Source organism: Capsicum annuum, chromosome 6, assembly GCF_002878395.1.
Source record: "Capsicum annuum cultivar UCD-10X-F1 chromosome 6, UCD10Xv1.1, whole genome shotgun sequence".
Classification (NCBI taxonomy): domain Eukaryota; kingdom Viridiplantae; phylum Streptophyta; class Magnoliopsida; order Solanales; family Solanaceae; genus Capsicum; species Capsicum annuum.
Genome location: NC_061116.1, coordinates 20,297,375 through 20,314,602, shown reverse-complemented (window position 1 = coordinate 20,314,602; position 17,228 = coordinate 20,297,375). Strand labels below are relative to the sequence as shown.

Genomic DNA, 17,228 nt, shown 5'->3' with positions numbered 1-17,228 from the left:
GCTTTGTTATACATGATTATTTTACTATTCCCAAGTTATGACTTGATATTTAATATTGTGAATTTCATATTTCTACCATGAGTTGATATTTCAAGTGCTTTCAAGATATGTGTCGAGCTTTAAGCTTCCTTATGACAAATTGGATTATTGAGTATATTTATTCATGAGATTGAGTTGTTACAATGAGTCTTGATATTTCCTCAAAGTTATTGATGTTGCCATAATTTAATGAATTGATACATTTTGATATTAAGAAAGATTGATTTTATTTGAGTCAAGTTAGGAATCCACAAATTAATTATGATTTGATAAATGAGAAAGAGATTTGATTTGAGCTTCATAATAGACCCTTGTGATATTCGTGGTGGATTTTCTAACGTGTTCTAAGCTTGTTTCTGGGAGTAGTATTTAGCACGGAGCAGTGAATGTAGTATTTCCCCCAAAACTATGTGCCACTCTAGGATTGGTATTGATATTTGTGGGCCAGAGGCCAAGTATGAGATTGTGATCACTAAATTGAGGTTGTACTCCCTGGCAAGAGTACGAAGCTCCCGCCAATGTGGGGTTCTCTCCTTAGGAGGGCAAAATATTGGACTCGATGTAGCTCACATGGTTTATGTCGGTTATAAGAATCACCCATGTCCATAAGAGTTGAGTTTCTTAAATTACCGAGTCACTCTGAGTCTTGAGTTGAAGAGTTGAGTTATTTATGATGATTTATGAGGTTTTTATCAAATGATTTATTTACTATGAGATCATGAAAAGTATATTTTAATCAAACTCAAGCAAAGTGAACCATCATTGTACATATGCATATTTTCATGAAATTGATGATGATATTTACATTGTTGCATGCACCCCCACATACTCAGTATATTCCAAAGTGCTGACCCACATATTTTCCTATGGGCTATATTTTCTAGTAATGTAGGTTCAGGAACTCAGCTGTAGTCGTGTTAGCGATATTCGGGTGCCTCGCTACGTTTTCTCAGTGGTGAGTCCTTATGGTTCGAGGACCGTGTCTATATTTTTGTGATATCATTTTGTTGTTATGGCTTTCAGTACTATTGAGTCAGTTGGGGGTTTGTCCCAAAGGATCCTTGATTTTGATGCATAGAGGCTTTGTCAGACGAGAGGGATGGTATGTACAGACATTCAATATATATTTTGGTTGTACAGTTTAGTATTCTCCAGTATCTCTCTTGTACACGATGTGGTATATCTCTTTATTATGCATGGCTATTGTTGAATTGAGTTTGTAGAGGTAGTGTCTGGCTCCGAGCGTTAGCTTGGGGCTACGTGTAGCCCTAAGCACCGTGTGACATCTCAGGATGGAAATTTCGGGGTGTTACAATAGTGAATACACTTGAGTTTATACTCTTTTAGTCCAATGTAACGAGCATTCATTCTTTTTGACTCAACAGGTGGAATTTCTCCTTCTTAGCCAAACCTTCTAACATTATTAACACCTTTACGAAGTTTATTAGAAAGAGTAGTCCATTGAAGAAATTTTTTCAACTCTTCTGTTAAGCAAACCAGGTCCCTTTCCAATTATTCATTCCTGTAAAAAACAACCATAAGGTGTTTCTTCAATAACAATTTCAAGCCCTAGAGTATTTTTTGCTGAGAATAAGAAAAATCAAAAATTAACAAAAAAATAAAAGCTTTTTAAGAAAAAAATCATTTATTTTCATCTTGCTCAAAAAGTAAAAAATAAAATAAAAAAATATATGAATATGTGCTATATGTACTTTTGGTAATGAGAAGCTAAACTGCAAGGGACCGGTCCCTGGATGTGCAAAGTACAGTACAGTTGGCATGCTGTATCAACACAGTTTTGTCTTCTTATGTAACAAACTTGCAAGTGCTATTTTGTACTGACTTGGACAGCTGGTCCAATGATATTTTCGCCCTAGTCATCACTCAACTATAAAAGGAAAGAGACGCTTTTTCATTAAATGATTTTTGTAAAGTCTAAAGAGTGAAAAAAGAGGAAGAAAAACCCCATTTCAACACTGCTCAAGTTCTTACCTATATTATGTGAGATTGAATAGAAATTATTCTTGAGTGAGCTCTTATTTGTAACCGAATTACTCACTTATGACAATAGTGTTTTTTCTCTTTGAGTAGAGAGCACTTAGGTAGAGTTGCCTAAGCTTGTTGCTGATTAGAGTTAATCAGTGGAAAGGGTCCTTGGTAGAGTTACCAAGATGAAATTATAATAAAGTTGTTACAAGCGAAAGTTGGCTATAGATTCTAGTTTCATGAGTTACAATATTATAAATAGTCTCACATCAGCTTTTGTTACTTGATGAATGTGGTAGGAAGAATTAGAAGTATATGTTGCCCAACCTTAACATAAGTAGTATCCTCATTGATTTTAGCATCAGATATTAAAAATATGGATAATAATAATATTCAAATTGGGAGAATATGTAAAATCTGAAAATAGAAATGTCTGAAAACACAATGAAGATATTTTGTATCTGCTTCTACTAAACCTCGTACATAATCTCTCAACCTCTATTTTTATCAATTTTCAACGTCATTATATCATGGTTATTTTCCATTTAGTTACTAAAACATCTGGAGTAAATCATTTGTCAATAATCGATCACATGATATATATAAACTAGACTACTACATGAAGTATATAAATCACTCCACTGCATCATTTATGAATAATCTACCAGTCACTTGATATATATTACAGACTATATTAAAACTTTATTAAAAAAGAAATTAATTAACTAAATAACTAAAAGAAAATAAATGAGTTAGAATTATTTGAATATGATAATAATATTTTGTTATATCATATGAGAGTTTTGATCAATTGGTGGTATGATCTAATAAGTTTGTAAACAAATAATTATTGTACAAAATTTTTCACAAAATAAGATAGTCATAAATCAAATGGATTGTTATTAAATAAATTAAATGGATAAGTTTTTTCCTTCACCTTATACGAATTAAAAAGATAACAATTAGATAAGTTAAATAGTTTAAATCAAACTCTGAATTGATAAATATATACTAAATTTCCCCCTCATCTAATTATTTAATGAACATAAATAATGCATAATTATCGATAAAAACACATATTTTAAACTGCGAAATTGTAAAATTTGTCGTAAGTTTTTGTCAGTTCACGATGTCTTCAAGATTGCAGGATTATCTCAGTAAAAAATACAAATCTTTTTTCATGTTTGAGCTGATTGAGACATTTTTTGTGTTGAAAAAAAAAAGAAAAAAAATAAAGAAAAGAATATGAAAAAGTTTAAGATGCCCAACTCTATTATATAAAAGGGCTGGAAGAAATGTGATGATTGGAGGTTTGTACTTTTTGATCATTGATGCACGAATATATATCATACTAATGATTTATCATAGGGAAAAGGGCCAAAAATACCCCCTACATTAAGAAATTGGCCAAATTTATCCTCAGTCATACTTTGGGGTCATATATACCCCAGCCATTATCAAAATTTCTACATGTGCCCTTCAACTAAAGGAATAGCCCAAATAACATTAATTGATCCTTTTTCTAAAAAACTCCAAACCTAACCTGATCGACCCATCAAAAGAACCCAAGCAAAATCAAAGAAACAAGGTTTGACAGCTGATTCAATCACGTACACCATCCTTGAACGTTTACAAAGTGGTTCTCATAGAACATCGAGAATACACAGGTAAAATCCAATCACCGGTTGGGTGGTTATCCATTAAGGTGATAAGGAAACATGGACTAGATTAGTCCATTGGTTTAGTCCATAAAGGATTTTATCGCTCGGTTGTGCTTTCGCTTGAGCACTATTGGTTTAGTCCATAAAGGATTTTATCGCTCGGTTGTGCTTTCGCTTGAGCACTCATGGTGTTAAAGCGACATGACTTTTAATTTATACTGAGAACTCTGATGACTAGGAACTAAGCTGTGTGGAAGAGTGCTCTGCTATAGGCGAGATGGATTTTTTCTTATATGAATGTTGTTATATGATCAGATCTCTTCATCATAGAGGAAACTGTAAATTGGAACTTATTTACAAAATCCAAAGTGGTGATATTGTTTACTTCTATAGCTATTGCAATGTTTGAAGTCCTCTTTGGCCATAGTAACAACTCTAATATGAAAACATGTAACTTCCTTGCTTTAGAGATTTGAATCTTGAAACATGAGATAGAACTTATCACCCATGTTGCTAGAGTTGAGGTAAAAAGTGAAAAGAAGATAGAAGTTGGGTTAAGTACGAAGCTGCTTATTTCTTGAATAATCGGCACTGTTTGTGGAATTCAAATATTGAATTGAACTGATCACTGGGTCTTAAAATAGTTGAAAAGTGAATTGGGACAGTAAGCAGTGCTTATTTATGGCAAGTAAATTTGTGAAAATTATTGAACATGTACAATGCTTGGTCCTTTTGATGGGTAGGTCGGGTCGGATTTGGGTTTTTTAAAAAAATGGATCAATTAGCATTATTTGGGCTATTCCGTTAGTGTAAGGGCACATATATAAAATTTCATAACATCGGGGTTATATATGATCCCAAAGTATGACTGAGGGTAAATTTGGTCAATTTTTCAAAGTAGAGGGGTATTTTTGACCCTTTTCCCTTTATCATATACATAAAGAGTGATGTAGATGCTACAGTGATCTATAATCGATCTTTGTGGTTTAATATTTGACCCTCTCCTCGTTCGACCTAAAAGTATTTTAATTTTAAATAAGTTGCGGTTAGGTCTTCTTAAAATTAACAAGTATAGAATATTCAATAGATAGTAGACTATGTGAATGATATATCATCTACTGATGTCATTTTTTTGATGAAATATCTTACTAGTATAATATAAATTATTCTATGCATCGATACGTGACTGTTAAACAGGTATACTGTCGACCAATTGAATATATTAACAAGATAGGGTTAAAAAATAGCATCATTCAAACAATGAAAAACAACTAAATCGCTATGTATAAGAGTCAACAACAATTGAACACATGGTCTGATGAGTAAGGAAAAGTGATGCTTGTGAATGTTCTTATGACAAGTAATATTTGAGAACTAGTCATTCTCAAAGCATATGTCTGTTCTAAGTCATTGATTTTTATTACCATTGCTCTTACTTATACTCATATGATCATGTGTTTAATTGTTGTGCACTCTTATATGATATGATTTACTTGTTCATAAATTCAATCTGCCGATCGTAGATTTTTTTAATAGTCATGTATCTATGAATAGACTAATCTATAATATGTAAATATAAAATAGGCCTAAACATTTATTACAGATCAAATTCGTAATATATATATATATACTACGTTAAAAGCACCAACTCAAATAAATTAAAGTTAAATTACATAAATACCCTTTTTAAACTTTAAAATCTAATTCCCTTATTTATGAAAAAGAAAAGAAAATAAATTATGGCGCGAAAAAACACCAACAGATATTTCTATCTATACCACCAGCGTGCTCTCTCATGAAAACACCACTTCAGATGTTCCATTTACATCGTAGCTATGCCATTCACAATCTTCACACCATGTTCTATGTAAATCTATGGGTAAAAATTTCATAGAGCCGTCTTCTTCACTGGACAGTTTTTCGCGCATAGTCATACAAATCTGGGTTAAAGCTTTGCAGCCGACTGAAGGTAATTTCTATTAATTCGAAGCTTTTGTAGTTAATAACATATAAATTAACTTCTGCCTCACTGTCATTTATGGGTTAAAAGGGTTTCGGCTCTCTTATTTCTTTTCATGTAGTGTATGATCTATTTTATATGTTAGTTACCCGCATAGATCCGCACCCCCCTACAAATGGTATCAGAGCCCAGTTATTTAAACAATACAGCAGTGAGATATATGTTAGTGAGATATATGTTTGAATATATTGAATATGTTATATATGCTTATTGAATTATTTATAAGAAGACCATTTAAAACAGAGAAGCTTTTAGAAAAATTAAAGAATCTTTAATTAGTAATTATTCAGAGTATATAAGTCTAAATAAAATAAAAGAAAACCCACAAAGACTAGTCTACCTAATTACCTTAATATCTAGTATTGAAGCAAAATTAATAATCCATTTAAAATCAAGAAGAATAAGACACATAACACCTAATTATGATAAAATTAGATTTAGATATCCACCAAGATATTATAAATATGGTTTAAATGAATAAAGTACAAAAATACAAAGAATTAAAACAAATTATTTCAGAAAAACGTAAAGAATTAAAAATAAGAATAGAAAGACTACATTATAATATATTTGCCGGAGTTAGTAAAAATTCAATAAATACACAAAAACATAAAATATCAAAATTAGAATCACAAATAGACAGTTTAGAATATATATATCAACATGAACTATTCACAATAAAATGAACAAAGAAGAATTTATAATAGATGAAAAAATATATGAAAATTACGAAGGATCAAAAATAAAAATAGTACTTTCTAATCTAGGAAGAAGATATAAGAAAATAGGTGAACATTTATATCTAATGTTAGAAAAAGAAGAATTAAAATTAGAAGATAAATTGACAGCAATGGTAAGAATAGAAAAAGAAAATGAAGAAATAGATAGGAAAGAAGAAATAGAAAAATTAAAACAACAAACTACAGAAGAAATACGAAAAATAGAAAAACTAAAAATAGTAGGATTGCTGAATTAGAAAAAGAACTACAAATGTTAAAAGATTTGTATGAACAAAGACAAAAGGAAAAAGAAGAAAAAGATAAAGAACAAAAATTACTACACGAAATAAATCAATTTAAGGAAAAATTAGAAATAAAAAACAAAGAATTAGAAATAAATAATATAGATGTTGAAGAGACAGATAATTATGATTCAGAAGATAGTGAAACATATACAGAAATATTAACAAATACAAAAAAATTAGAAATCAACGAAAAACAAGAAATAATTAATAAAGAAAACTCAGAAAATACCAACACAGAAATAAATACTCTTGATAAAAAAGAAGATGAAAATATAATACCTAAAACAGTAGAAATAAGAAAACCTATATATTATAAGAATAAGTTTAAAAAATATAATGAATATGACAAATGGACACCAAAACAAATAGTTAATAAAAATTATAACTTTTTAGACCTAGACTGTGTAATAGATACAGAAAAAATAATACAATTATGGATAGGATATATGACAAAACAATTATTAGATAATAATATAAAGATAACAGATGCACCAGAATATATAGAAAGAACACTAATAGGAACAGTGAAATTATGATTTTCAAATTTAACTGAAAATAACAAGAATGTATTAAGAACTAATAAACCTATAGAAGGAACATCATCAACAACAACTAAACTAACACCTATAGAATTATTAAAAAAATATGAAACAGCTATAAGAGATGAATTTGGTAGTATGACAACAATAGAAGAAGAACAAGATGAAGAAAAAGATACAAATAGGAATTTAATGTTAAAATTAACAATATGTAATATGTGTTATATAGATGAATATACTTGTGCATTTAAAGAATATTATTATAAAGGAGCATATAATATAGAAGAAAGTAAAGAAATAAGAAAATTATATTTTAATAAACTACCCGAACTATTTAGTTCAAAGATAATAAAGAATTGGGAAGAAGCAAAAATAGTAGATACGTTAGGAGCAAGAATAAAATTTTTACAACAATGGTATAGAAACTTATGTGAAAAATATAGAGAAGAATTAAAAATGGAAAAAACATTGATAAGAAATTTAGCATGTTACAAAAATAAAATAGCACCCCAATTTGGATGTGAAGAAAGATATTATAAGAAAAGAAAAAGATATAAGAAATATAAGAAATATAAAAAATCGAAATATAAATACAAGAAACCAAGAAAAAGATATTATGTAAAAAATTATAAATACAAAAGACCATTTAGAAAGAAGAAATCTATAAAAGAATGTACTTGTTATAATTGTAGAAAGTTAGGCCATTTAGCTAGAGATTGTAAATTACCCAAAATCCAAAAAATAAACAAATATCAGAAATAAGAATAGATAATACAGAATATATGCAGATAGATTATATAGATTATGAATTAGAAAGTGAGGATAGTATATATAAAATTTCAGAAAACGAAACAGATAATGAAATAGATAGTGAAATAGATGAATCAAATGACTGAAGAAGATATAAAAATAATAACAAAGGGAGAATATTTAAATGATGAAGGAACAGAACAAAAAATAATATTTGACAGTAACATATGTGATGAAATAAAAGGAGAAGAATTAGACTTAAGTGTAGAAAAAATATTTAAAATACCAACAATAAAAAATATCTTTACTAGGAAAAAGGACGAATATTATGTAGTATGCCAAAAGGAACATGTAATAGACTGTAGATATGCAAAAGGCAAAGCTAGTATACCACTAGTAACAAAAAGAATAATTAATAAAGAGATAAATGACATAAAAAGTAAAGGAGACCCAATAAAATATGTACGCCTTGGAGTTACAGAGATATTAATAAAACCATGTTTTAGAGAAGGAATAGATACACCAATAGAATTATATTTAGCAGATGATAGAATTATAAAACCTATAGAAAAAAGCATAATAACTGCCGTAAAAGGAAATCTAATATACCAAAAATTTAAATTTATAATAAGTGCAAATTATTCAGTAGCGGTAACAGATAAAAATATAGATAAATCACTAGTATTATATTGGAAAATATTAGGAATAGAATTAACCCCAGGAAGTAAAATATTTACAACAAAATGCAAAAATTTATATGTATTAACAACAAAACATAAAATAACAGGAAAAAATAAGATTAACAAAATACGAATAGAAAGTCCATTCGAGCAAATTGTAAAAACAATAGATTATAATGATTATAGCTATAGAGACATAGACATAGAAGAAAATTTAGAAATAGTAAATGATAGAATAAGTACAACGAAAAGAATAGCTGATGAAAAACCAGAATCATCAAGCTCATCAAAAAGAACAAGTTATGAAATAAATTCAACAAGTAATTTAAACCAATATTACATAACAGGAAAAATAAATAAAAAAGAATATTTAATACTCTTAAATACAGGACAAGAAGAAAATTATATAGCAAAATATCTAGTAAAAAATAAAGAAATAAAAACTGATAATGATATGTGCCCAGATCTACCAAGAAGTTCAATAAATAGTAAAAATATAGCAGAAAAAGAAATAATAATAGGAATTAGAAAAATAAAAATAGAATTAGAAGTAAAGGAAGAAATGCAAAAAAGCAGATATAATATTAGGAATAAAATGGCTAGAACAAGTAAAACCATATAATATAGAACATACACAATTAACCTTAACATATAACAAAGAGAAATTATTCTTAAGAAGAGCCTTAACATAAAATGAAAATATATGTATTAATGAAGATAGTAATAGAAGGATATTACAGTAGATATTATACGCCCATGATAGATACAGGAGAAGAAGCTAATTTATGTAGATATAATTGCTTACCAGAAAGTAAATTGGATAAATTAAAAACACCAATAATAGTTAAAGGATTTAATAATGAAGGAAGCTTAATTACTTATAAAGCTAGGAATGTAAAAGTACAAGTATGGGATAAGATATTAACAATAGAAGAAATTTATAATTATGAACTAACATCAAAAGATATACTTTTAGGAATGCCATTTTTAGATTAATTATACCCACATTTAATAACTAGAACAGACTGGTGGTTTACAACACCATATAAACAGAAAGTGAGAGCAAAAAGAGTTAATAATAAAATAAGAAAGAAAACTGATTGGATAAAAAAAAGTGAAAAAATTACACAAAAGTTAGAAAATATAAAAAATACTGAAGATACAATAGAACTAGTAGTATTTTCGATAAATAAAATAGAAATAACTATATTTTCAATAAATAAGATAGAAATAATTAAGAAGAAATTAGAACAATTATATAGTGAAGATCCATTAAAAGGATGGGAAAAACATAAAACTACTATAAAAATTGAATTAATAGATAAAAATAGCATAATAACCCAGAAACCATTAACATATAATTTTGACGATTTAAAAGAATTTAAAATGCATATAGATGAATTATTAGAAAAACAATATATACAAAAAAGTAATAGTAAACATAATAATCCAGCATTTATAGTAAATAAACATAGTGAACAAAAAAGAGGAAAAAGTAGAATGGTTATTGACTATAGAAATTTAAATGCAAAGACTATGACATATAATTATCCAATACCAAATAAGATATTAAAAATAAGACAAATACAGGGATATAATTATTTTAGTAAATTCGATTGTAAATCAGGATTTTACCATTTAAAGTTAGAAGAAGAATCTAAAGAATTAACCACATTTACGGTACCACAAGAATTTTATGAATGGAACGTATTACCATTTGGATATAAAAATGCACCAGGTAGATATCAACATTTTATGGATAGTTATTTTAAACAATTATCTAATTGTATAGTATACATAGATGATATATTATTATATACAAAAACTAAAGAAGAACATTTAAAATTATTAGAACAATTTACAAATATAATAGAAAAATTGGGAATAAGTCTAAGCGAAAAGAAAGCTGAAATTGTGAAAAATCAGATAGAATTTTTAGGAATACAAATAGATAAGAGTGGAGTAAAAATGCAACAACATATAGTACAAAAAATAATAAATTCGAAAGAAAAATTAGATACAAAGAAGAAATTACAATCATTTTTAGGATTAGTAAACCAAGTAAGAGAATATATTCCAAAATTAACAGAAACTTTAAAACCACTACAAAAAAAATTAAAAAGGATGTAGAATATAACTATAATGAAGAAGATAAAAAACAAGTTCAAAAAATAAAATTACTTTGTAAAGAATTACCAAAATTACAATTTTCAGATGAAAATAGAAAATTTATATATATAGTAGAAGCAGATGCTAGTGAATATAGTTATGGAGGAGTACTTAAATATCGATATGAAGCAGAAAAATTAGAACACCATTGTAGATACTACTCAGGTACGTTCAATGAAACAGAAATAAAATGGGAAATAAATAGGAAAGAATTATGTTCATTATATAAATGTTTGTTAGCATTTGAGCCATATATTGTATATAACAAATTTATTGTACGAACAGATAATACACAGGTACGCTGGTGGTTAACAAAGAAAATACAAAATTCAGTTACAACAAAAGAAATTCGGAGACTAGTCTTGAATATATTAAATTTCACATTTATAATTGAAGTAATTAGTACTAACAAAAATGTTATTGCAGATTACATATCAAGACAAAGCTACACAGACTGAAATAATAGAAGAAGATACTCTAGAAAAAATACTCAACACCCTAGTTACGCTTTCAATGAAAGTGGACAGTATGGGTAATGAGATAGAAAAGCTAACGACTAATGAAGATAAACTGAAGTTTATAGCTACAAATCAGCTAACTCAGCAGTGTGCAGAGCTATGTCGATCGGAAGACATTAAATTTCCAGAGCTAGAAGGAGACGATGGGACACTCCATAAAACCCATAACGTTTATCAATCTACTTCTGCAAGTACAAGCAGAGGAGTTAGTAGACAAAGATATCAGAACATGAATATGAACAAGATATTTGAGAAACCATTTATACCAAAAACACAAAAAGACCCCTTGTTCATACCCCCACAAATTACCACATACCGAGATAGTCTGAACCAAGATAAAAAAGTTTACAACTATACAACCCAAAAATACATAGAAAATATCTATAGAGTACAAACTTTCCTAAACCTTAACCCCAGAGCTACAAATATCAAAGAACCAAACACAAATTATATAACCCAAAAATTACAAGGTTATAACAAGCTAATTGCACTACCCAAAACCAACTCAAGCCTAGTGAAAACTTGTTTTGACTACGGATTATTAAATACCATATACACCCAAGACGGAGAAGAACTAACAGCTATGGAAGAATTACATAAAATATTCACCACCTATAAAAGGATAACAAAAGGAAATCTATTTTATATAAAGTGTTATACTGCACCAGCAGAGATATTATACGACGAAATAAAACCAGTTATACAAGTTGTAAAAATAGGACTAACCAGAGATATGATTATACCGGAAGATATTACGCAGCAGCCAGAGATACCCAGAATTGAGATACCTGATTTCTACGCAAATAAACGACTCATTGGACTAGCTACAATTATTCAAGAATTAGCAAATAATTATACCAATGGAAACCCAATATAGAGCTATTATTCGAGAGACCATCAGATGATTTATTCAAATTCAAAAAAACTACAACAAGCAGATATGGAAGATGTTAGGCAATGGATAATGACATTACTTAACCCAGAAAAATAATCTACGGCAAGAGCAATTAAAAAAGGATTTATTTCAGACGGATTATTGATAAGATATTGTAAGATAATTGGACACAAATATCCAGACCATCAATGTTCAAGATGTAACGGAGAAGATAATATTATTCCAGAAGTCCACCTAGAATAAAAGAATCGAAAAGATAAGCATGCCAACCGAAAGATAAGATAAGAAACAATAATGGAGATATGGAAAAGCAGCAGATACGACAACGAGAAGATATCAACGGAGTAATAGTAGAAGACAAGATATAAAATCTTACGTAAAAATTGTTGTGTAGAATTATTGTATAGACTTTAGCCTTTTTTTTAGCCTTTTTGACTTTTTTAAGGCTATAGCACTAAGTTTGTAGCCTTTTTAGCCTTTTTAGCCTTTAAGGCTATGACACTTATTTTTGTCTCTTAAGGAGACTTTTAGAATTTTTAGGAAACTTGTAAATAATGCAAACTTTTTGTAAAGAATTCATTCTATAAATGAAAGAAACCGAAGGCATTGCAAGGCAAGCCTTCATGTGTTGAAGCAATACTCTCTCCTGTCCACAATAAATATTTTACTCAGTTAATTAAAAAACAGATATATTTCAATGGAAAAAGCTATGGAGGAACAAACCTCAGAAATATCAAAACTACCCGAACAAGTATATTTATATATGATTATGAATAGCTAAATTCATAATTCCCAACAATCATGATATGATAAAATAAATTCATATTAGTTACTTTATAGTAGAATTATTCGAAGAATAATATGTTAAGAAGTTTATTAGCAAAGTAGAAACGGAGAAAAATCCCTAAGAACTATGTCATCCTAAAGGTGAAACCAATGAGGCAAGAAGCCGTGGCGGGGAGTAACCAGAGTAGAGGCGCTGTTTAAGGGAAAAAGTATCCAAATTACCATGCTAATAGTGACCGAAGAACATGTTCTTTAAGAATAATCTAGTATATAGTAATCTAAGATGACCATATTTTGTTATGTACATGGTTGAAGGAAATATTTTTAAAAAATAGCAAATTTATGAAAATGAATAATTATTTATCTGATGTGATGGTAGATAAATTTAAAATACTTATTTTGTATACACTTAAAGATATAAAAGTAGTAGATATAAGAAAAATCATATTAGAAAAATCATTTGGTAAATATTATATGACGAGAGTAAATTATATACCATACCTACCTAACTATTCTTACAAATACTTACCATGATAAATTACATAGAATTTTTAGAAAAAGATATGAGCAACATACAGTTAATAGAAAAACAGATGAAACTAAATTTAGACAAATACATGGAAACCAAAGAGATAAAATATATAGAATTTCTTAATAAAAATATGCAAGAATTACTAAGGCTAAAACAAACAACTACAAAATATTATAATAAAATATTTAATCAATTTTAAAAAATAGATCATCGTAAAGTCTTAATCTTATATATACTTAGAGATATAGAAATTATAGATATTAAGAGAATAATATTAGAAAAAGTATTAGACTATGAAATTGAAACCATAAATTGGATAGAACAGTTATACCTAGATAATTACCCAGAAAGATATTATTCAGACTAAGAGATGTTAGAATATATTAGAAAAACTAGATAAAATCAAGATAATCTAAATAATGAAATTAGTTATAAAAACCCAATTAGAAAAATAATGGAGAACCTAAAAGAAAAATTAATGTGGATAGAAGAAACCTTAAAAAATTTAGAAAAAAGTACATGTGATAGTTTATATAATTTTAAAAGCTCACTACGAGAAGAGCAACATAAGATAATAAATAACATTGAAAATCTAGAATTAGATATACATTACAGTACAATTAGGATAAATTATTATACAGAAATCTATAACTCTACAATTACTATAGGATTACAAATTAATGAATACATTTTACGAAAAGAATAAATCATTAAAAGATATTGAAACAAAATTTAAGAAATATCCATGCACAAAGAAAAATAGATTCATTATACATATAATAGATCTATTTTATATGTTAGTTACCCGCATAGATCCCCACCGCTCCAAATCAATGAAGTTGATATATGGAATTAAGAGACCACACCAGCACCTAAGGTTTGACTTATTTATAGTATCCATAATCTCTTACCAGATAACGAGGTATATCAGATTTAAATTCAAAAAAATTAGCACCAACATCATTTTTCTGCTACTTATGTGACTCTACTGTTCTGTTTTGGGATTTATTTTTTCATTTAGGTTAGATTTTATAATTTTTTGGTTTGTATTTGGTATGACTTGGGTGTGTTGGGGTGTATTTGTATATCTATTTGTGATCTTTTACTGCATTTTTTGCAATTGTAACTTGAAATAGAGTTTCAATTTTCCTTTTCTTCTTCCTCTACAAACTAATAAAACCATGTATGTATTGTTTGATGAACGATACTCCCTCTATTTTCTTTGTACTCTTATTAGAATAAGTAAATGGTTAACCTTGGTACTCTTGATTACTGCAGGGACTTTTGCAATCATTCTATCTTTTATGTAATAAAAGATTATGATGGTTGATATATATTATTTTGGACATGGCATATGAGCAGAATTTCCAATTTTCGAAGAAGTCTTTTGTATTTCAACCAAGAATATTGCTTATTGATTATTCGGATTGGTAGGATGATTCATTGGTTGCATAATGATTGGGTAAGTATGTTCATCATCATAACTGGTTCAAATTTTGGTTAAGGACAAAAATGACTGTCCATTTTTCTACAATAGATGCATAAGTTTTGATATGGATACTTTGAAAGCTAGGTATTGACTGATCGTGCAGTGATGGTGTTAGCGTGTTCATTGTAGAAATTGATTATTGACAAGATATCACACTATTTACGATTCTTCTAGAAGAGAGCATATGATTAGATATTCTTTGTAAGCTACGAGTTGACTTGTGGAGTAGTGATGGTATTAATGTGTTCATTGTAGAAATTGGTTCGAAACTTTTCATCAGGACAAGAAATGAAATTGGTTCGAAACTTTTCATCAGGACAAGAAATGACTCTATGCCCACTTCTTCTAGGTATTGTTGTTTGTTACCACTAAAAATAAAAGATTGAAAAGGTGATTCTAAAAAATAACTTAAACGCATGAAAAGCTAAAGAATGAGCAAAAGCTGATCACAAAAAAACATATGAAAGAGAATGGATCCACAAACACTCGATCAAAAATGAGGTAATTTGTAGCATATCAAGTAGTTCATGAAAATGAAACTATAATAATTTATATAGTTATGTGTTAGTGCTTCTGTGCTTTTGGAAATGCAAGAAGCGGACTATGTCCCTTCCAATGGATCTGATGAACTTGAAATTACACAAGAAAGGGAGCGATTCTTTTTTTGTTTCCTGCATTGTGTTCTTTTCATGTAAAATCATGTCCTACTCAGCTTCAGCGATTAGTCATCAGATTAGTTCCTCTATAAGAACTGTTAGTTTCTTCCATTTGAAAGATAAATATGGACAAAAGAAACGGGAGAAAGCAATTTATCTAAGAGAATATTCTTACTTGAAAATAATTAATCACCTTTCTGATTATATCATGATGCTCTTTTTGTTGGTTTACTTGAAGTAATAAAATGTTTGTCTTCCTGCACATGTTAATTAGTTTTGGAATTGTTTTCTAAGAACCTATGTTGGATATTTCTATTAATAGAGAACTTCATGGAGTATCTTTTTATTGATTCCTCTTAGATGGAAAGTTAGTTCATCTTAGTTAAAGATAGTCTTAGACTAATGAACATAGTGCAGAAGATCTAAATTTTAATTAACCAGGGATGTATTGAGTTGTCTGTGGTTAAGATGCATTGTCATTGAGTTAAATGTTAAGAGGGTCCCTACAGGGATGCTAAGAATAATGTGATGGGCCATGGTATTTGTTCAAGAAGCAATAATGTAGTGAAACCTCTTACAAAGCCCCAATAGTTTACAAAATTATGGCCAAGCAGGTTTTGGATGCTGGATGGATGATGATAATCGAAAACTGGACCCCCCCCCCCCCAAAAAAAAAAAACGTTGATTTATGTTGATTATTAAATAAATGCTAGGCTTATATGAGATGTTGATTTGTGCTCTGACATTTGGATGGGTCTATTGAGTGTGTTTGGTTCTATTCTCTATGTTGTCTTTTGTTCATTGCAGAATGAGCACTCTATCATTTACTTTTGTGCAAGTATCTCATCAGACATAGCCGCATATATGCAAAAAACTTGGTTGTGATCTTTGTTATGGATTTTAAAGATAGAACTTTATACCGGATGCTTTCTTCAAAAAATTTGATACAAGATATTTTGTCTCATCTTTCTCATCTCCTAATACCTCACCTGCTTAAAAGTCTGTTGCCCTCTGCGTCATGAATACTTGCGTGGTAAGCAAGAAGCTGGCTTGAGAACATTCGTGATTGGTGCATCTCCAAACACCTTTAGTGGGTCATCATATTCCTTTTTGGAATATGACACTGTTTGATAATGAGCAGAAGGAATTTTTGTCTATGATGATCACTGGGTTGTTGGTAGAAATGAAGAAGAAGCTCGAGATTTGGCTGGTAGGAATCCGGAAGGAGATTATTGAGCTCTGCCAAGATCCAGATGTGCAAGATAACTGATTTTCATCTGGTATATTTTTGCTATCTGTATTGGTGTAGCCAGATGACAATGCAAAACTTCAGCTCTTGAAACCGAATATGATATTCTCTTCTTCTGGGTTGCACATGTGGTGATGTTGGGAATAAAGCTGCGAGGTGCTGTACCATTTTAAAATTTTAGAAACTATTGAAAAAATAATTTTTCTTATTGAGCTTTATGCTTGTATAATGTGTT

The 17,228-nt window shown here is 28.9% G+C and overlaps 1 protein-coding gene across 1 annotated transcript in view; it reads left to right on the top strand.

The window, feature by feature from the left end:
* The window catches only part of LOC124899450, a 45,455-nt gene extending 28,475 nt beyond the window's left edge, over window positions 1–16,980 (top strand). Inside the window, exon 4 of the mRNA XM_047414336.1 lies at window positions 16,886–16,980. Coding sequence (XP_047270292.1) covers window positions 16,886–16,980 — 95 coding nt within the window. The remainder of the gene's footprint in view (window positions 1–16,885) is intronic.
* The last annotated feature ends 248 nt before the right edge of the window (window positions 16,981–17,228 follow it).